The following is a 5951-nucleotide window of genomic DNA, read 5'->3' on the forward strand; positions in this document are numbered from 1 at the left end:
TCTGTTTTTTTGTTTTTTTTTTTTTGGTGATCGTATTTTAGTTATTTGACTTTATTTTAATATTTTATGGTCTGTTAGCCTCTAATCCTGTCATGCTTAAGATTAATGTGTTTTTCAGTGAAATGTTACACACAACCTTGCTACTCTCTGAAGTTCAAGCTGCGCACACATATAACACCTAACTTACAAAAATTGACCCAACTGTGTCTTTCTTTGGTCCTTAAAATTAAGTGTTACTTACTATTTTCATGGTATAAAATAGCTGCAAACAAGGAACTGTCCAGTATCCTGTATTGGACTTAGCCCTTGAGCAAATAATCATTCCCATGATCACTGAACAGTCATTGAGCACACCTTTGTTTTGTTTTCCCAGGGTATATAACCTCTGGGAAACGGCAACCTTGTTCTTGAGCTAGAATTCTCCTGAGAGTTTGGTGAAGCCATACCTTTCCATATCTCTTGTGACCATATTTCGTAACTATGTTTAGTTTCGGTGACAGCCTTAGAAAGTGAATGAGAGCACAGCGTCAGGTGCCATAAAACTTTATGGACTTGTTTTTCTCAGAGTTTGATTTTTCTTTAGTCAGATATTATTACTGACACGTCACTTTCAGGATATCAAAGTAAAATTTTTATTATTATTATTATTATTATAGCTACTGTCATTCTTATTTAATTAAGTAGGCCTTGAGCACCAATCATTGTGGCGTATGAAATGCAGCCTTTTATTACACATCATTTTAAATAATTGAATAATCTGCTAATATGTGTTTAATAAGTCCCCAGCAGCTAAGAATGTGTTGGTTTGCATTTTTAATATGTACTAACTCAATATTACAGGTTTTTTAACTATATTCCCTTAAAATGTTGTGTTAGCTAGATATTTATAAATGCGTATAAGGGTTGCAGACATACAGTCAACTTGCCCTCAAGTGTTCACGGACCTGCTTTGACCATTATGCCAAACGACTTGCGTATAGTGGCTCATAGAAACAGTTTATGCTGGTCCTTTTGCTGGTTTAGCTGGCAAAAGGACCAGCATAAACCAGCAAAGGACCAGCTTAAACCAGCAAAGGACCAGTTTAAACCAGCACATGACCAGCATAAACCAGCAAAGGACCAGCTTAAACCAGCAAAGGACCAGTTTAAACCAGCACATGACCAGCATAAACCAGCAAAGGACCAGCTTAAACCAGCAAAGGACCAGTTTAAACCAGCACATGACCAGCATAAACCAGCAAAGGACCAGCTTAAACCAGCAAAGGACCAGTTTAAACCAGCACATGACCAGCATAAACCAGCAAAGGACCAGCTTAAACCAGCAAAGGACCAGTTTAAACCAGCACATGACCAGCATAAACCAGCAAAGGACCAGCTTAAACCAGCAAAGGACCAGTTTAAACCAGCACATGACCAGCATAAACCAGCAAAGGACCAGCTTAAACCAGCAAAGGACCAGTTTAAACCAGCACATGACCAGCATAAACCAGCAAAGGACCAGCTTAAACCAGCAAAGGACCAGTTTAAACCAGCACATGACCAGCATAAACCAGCAAAGGACCAGCTTAAACCAGCAAAGGACCAGTTTAAACCAGCACATGACCAGCATAAACCAGCAAAGGACCAGCTTAAACCAGCAAAGGACCAGTTTAAACCAGCACATGACCAGCATAAACCAGCAAAGGACCAGCTTAAACCAGCAAAGGACCAGTTTAAACCAGCACATGACCAGCATAAACCAGCAAAGGACCAGCTTAAACCAGCAAAGGACCAGTTTAAACCAGCAACGGACCAGCATAAACCAGCAAAGGACCAGCATACACCAGCATATACCAACAAAGGACCAGCTTAAACCAGCATCCCAGTGTCAAAACATACCTAACCAGTATATGCTGTTTTTTTCAACAGGGAGGGCATCTGCCTATGGGTAAACAACCACAGCCAGCAGCACAATGTGGTGTTGTCTTCTAATTATTATTATTATTATTATTATTAAGACTAATAATAATATCTCTATCATGTTTTATGTGTATATTTCAAAATACTCTGGCAATGTGATCTCTGGAACAGGTGATTGCTGTCGTCTGTATTAAAATAAACGGAAAACATGTCTTAAGGAAGAAATTAAATAATAACCAGCATTTTGCGTGTCTTGTTAATCATATTTGCTTTAATATAAAAGCAACAGAACTGAAATGACATGGAGTTTGTCCGTTTTGACTGCAGTTTTTCACCACTCCCCTCACTGAAGCCACCTTTTAAGGCGAGGCGCATCTCAAACGAGCAGGCAATGCGGAAATAAAACTACATCAATATTGAGTGATAGGAGTCACTGCAACAGCTCACTGGTGAATGGTCGAAACATCTGTCCTAATAATGAAATGCTTCTATGTCCATACGCGAAGACACACATATTGGAATCGTCTTTACATTATCTAAATGTTTTGTCTGACAAAATTGTGCCGCGTAGTCAGTGGCTGGCTGTGTACGGAGAAAACGATGGATGTGTTTGCCAAGACGTCGCAAAATCCGACAGCACTGCTCGGATATTAGGAATAAAGTTGCCGCCTTCTCTCTAAAAAATAGCATTGGAGGCGGTGTCGTTTTGTTTCTAAGATAAGGTTTACAACCTACACGGTGCTTAATTTATTGAGAAGGATCTCTCAGGCGAAATCTGATGTAAACAATGGATAATGTAGGCCTGTCAGTATATCTTGGATTTAACACTGTTGTGGACAAAAAGTACTGCTGGACGTTTTTTCACTCAACACATTTTATAGACGGTTTACTCAAATGCAACGGATTGGATTAATCTCGCGATCACTTTTTATGGTAGAGGTATGAAGTCCAGTTTCGATTTGCATCCGCGACACAAATTATATTACTGTTAACACTGGAACATACTAGCATCATATTGACGCTAAACCCTTCAGACCTTTCAAAAGATATGTCAACATGATACATTAAAGCAGCACTATGTGACTTCTTCTGTGTTCAAAATTTGACAAATGTATATAATGAGCGAGTACATAATGAATTAATCTTCCAGATCGCGTTTTTGTCTTATTCCGAATCACTACGGTACACTTATAATAAATAAGTACTTATATTTGGACTATTGTAGCCTGGTTGGGTCGTCGCCGCTGCGGAGTAACACATACCTGCGTGAATCGCCATAGACATAAATTTAGAGAAGTAGCTCCGGTCGGAATGTTCTTCCGCGGGATGTGTGCAGTTCTGTTTATTAATCGCTATAGCGCCAAAAGTTATATAGTGCTGCTTTAACACGAACATTAATAATAAGGTAAGGTCAAGAGGATATGCTGCATTGGCCTGAAGTTACATGTTAAATTCTACACTTTTCACCGAAGTTTGCAGTTAATAAATTATAGTACATGTCGTTTCTGGTTACGTACAATTCATGCCATTCATTCCATTTGATTGTTTATTCAATTTCTGTACTGTTTCTAACCTGAATAGCTACTACTTGTTAGATAGACGTACTTGATAGTCTATAATAAATCTATAGGCTATATTTGTCTATAGTCTAGGTAAAGCACTGTTTGTTTCAATTGCATATTTCTTCTGTTGTATTTATCTGTGCTGATGGTTGTCATGAAAAAAAAATAATTTCATTACACCCCCTCCCCCAAATATGCAAAAAGCATTAATAGAAAATTCTAAAGCACTGGACACTGAAACTAAATTAAAGTAATCTGTATTGTTTGAAAGTAATAATAGTAATACTAATAAAATAAGAATAGAATTTTCTACTTTTTCATAAGACCTAAAAAAGTCGTCTTGGACTCACCTAATCAAAATGGGTAATTGTTACAATGAAATGACAAATTCAAAAAAAATCATGCAAACTGTTGCCTTTTTTTTCTTGTAGAATTGAAATTATCATAGCGACACAGAAGATCACTGTCTCCGAAATGAGTCTCTGTGAGGAGAAAGCGGAGGAGGATGTTGTTCAATATCAGAACCAGAGAGCAGCATCTCCAGAATCCAGCCGTGTGTCTATGAAGAGTGATGCATCCATAACACAACCCCTTACATTCAGTGGTGAAACAGTGACAAGTAACCCCAGGTGAGGGAATAACCAGTACTGGAGACAAGAAACAGAATTATACGTTTTATATGTCAGTGATAGCGAGTTGGTGTCACTTTATAATAATGTTAATTTATGAGCCATTTAAAACTGTTAAAAACTATTAATTTAATGACCAATAATGTACATTTGTAGATGATTTTTTTATTTTTCCTAATACCACTGCTTGTGTGGTATTAGTTAACTCTATCATACATTATAAATATTAAAACCAAAAACACATACAGGGATATTTTTGCCCTCATAACTACAATTATAGGTGCATTCTATAGGCTTCATCACACAGTCAGTGCTTTTGGACTCTCAAGGCATGTTTTTGTTTGTTTTTGCAAAGTGAGTGACCACTCGATAATGTCAGCTCGCATATGGTGAAAACAATTATTGTGATAGGCAATAAATATTGAACATCCCTAAGACAGGTGTGCGTCTTTCCAAATCATGTCCAGTCAATTGAATTTTCGACAGATTTATGCCGATGAAAGTGTAGACATCTGAAATATTTGAAAAATTATTTAAAGCATTTTAACATTAGCAAAATAAAGTGTGAAAAAATGACAAAGAGGCAAAACTTATGGACTGCAGCTTTAAGCATCAGACAGCTAAAATAACTCAGTCATGAATAACTTTGCCTTCAGAGCGTTGTTACATTGCAAGTCTGTCAGTTCCATCTGAATGTCCATTGGTGCGCTTTCCATATCAACTGCAAACAAATTGTTAAAAAGTCTCAACTTCTGCAAATCTTCATGCAAAGTTATGCTAAGTTTTTTAGCAAAGTGTGCACTTGAATTTCTGGGACACGATACATAAAAATAAGCTACATTAGCGGCTAAATTAGCTCAGCATGCTAACTAATGTGTTTGTGTACTTATTCTCAACTTGGAAGCTCTCTTCGGCAGCAAGGCAACATGTGTTCCCTGCAATATCCTTCGTACTGTTATGCTTAATATTCTCAACCTGAAAACCATGTACACACACTGGGCCTCATTTATCAATCTAACGTAGAAACGAGCGCAGATCCGTGCGCACAAATCAACTTACGACAGAGTTCACGTGTGATTCATGAAACATTCGTATGCCGCTAACCTCATCGTATGAATGATCGCACGTTGATAAATGTGGCAGCAAAAAACAATCGTCATTTGAAAATCACACCCCTAAAAACATCCTGGTTTAGAAGCCTCGCCCCTAGAGTTTACGACATGGAGAAACGAAACCCGGCCAAAAAGAGGAAGTAATCTCGTGAAAGAGAAATTGATCTTACTCCAAAAACACCCGTTAACCTTGTAATTGCAAACAATAGGCTACATTAATTTATGTAATTTATATGTATATTAAAATACTGGTAAATATAAACATTATATTTCCCTCACTCTACAACAAATATTTTAAATGTAACGGTATTCAGAACAGAACAAAAATGAAAAACAAGTCGTTATAAAATTATATATTAACCCTTGTGCGACCTTTTGGACATTTTTGTCCTTTTCAGTTTTGTTTTTTTGCTAATTTTGCCTGTGTTATTGCCAACTGCATAAATTTTGGCACAGGTGTGTATTTTTACTGGAATTTTACTATTTCACTTCAATTTCCTTTAATAAATCTGTTTTGCACTAGGTACAAAAAATGGTTCCTCTCAGGACCTTAAGGGCAAAAATGTCCCCATTGAAACCCATTAAAATTGCTATTTTTAATCGCAGTGCCATTTAACTGTAAAATGATGCAATTTTTGTTAGAACATTTGGTACTGCGCCCAAACAAAATCTTACTGAAAGGTCATTTTTTGAGATATCAACCTCAAATTTGGAACACAACTTGTTTAGATTTATGGCTTTGATTTTCT

At 37.0% G+C, this 5951-nt stretch overlaps 1 protein-coding gene across 3 annotated transcripts in view; it reads left to right on the plus strand.

Annotated features, from left to right (window-relative positions):
- The first annotated feature begins 2269 nt into the window (after positions 1–2269).
- Positions 2270–5951, plus strand: part of LOC107685386 (NACHT, LRR and PYD domains-containing protein 12-like) — a 21836-nt gene continuing 18154 nt past the window's right edge. The window contains exons 1-2 of one of the 3 annotated variants that reach the window (XM_016481950.1): positions 2270–2348; positions 3893–4090. In XM_016481950.1, the coding sequence (XP_016337436.1) occupies positions 3936–4090 (155 nt within the window). In that variant the 5' untranslated portion in view covers positions 2270–2348; positions 3893–3935. Of the gene's footprint in view, positions 2839–3264; positions 3305–3892; positions 4091–5951 lie in introns of those variants that run through there. The other 2 variants (XM_016481949.1, XM_016481951.1) reach the window with 2 other exon arrangements.

Source organism: Sinocyclocheilus anshuiensis, unplaced genomic scaffold (assembly GCF_001515605.1).
Source record: "Sinocyclocheilus anshuiensis isolate Anshui unplaced genomic scaffold, SAMN03320099.WGS_v1.1 scaffold982, whole genome shotgun sequence".
Lineage (NCBI taxonomy): Eukaryota > Metazoa > Chordata > Actinopteri > Cypriniformes > Cyprinidae > Sinocyclocheilus > Sinocyclocheilus anshuiensis.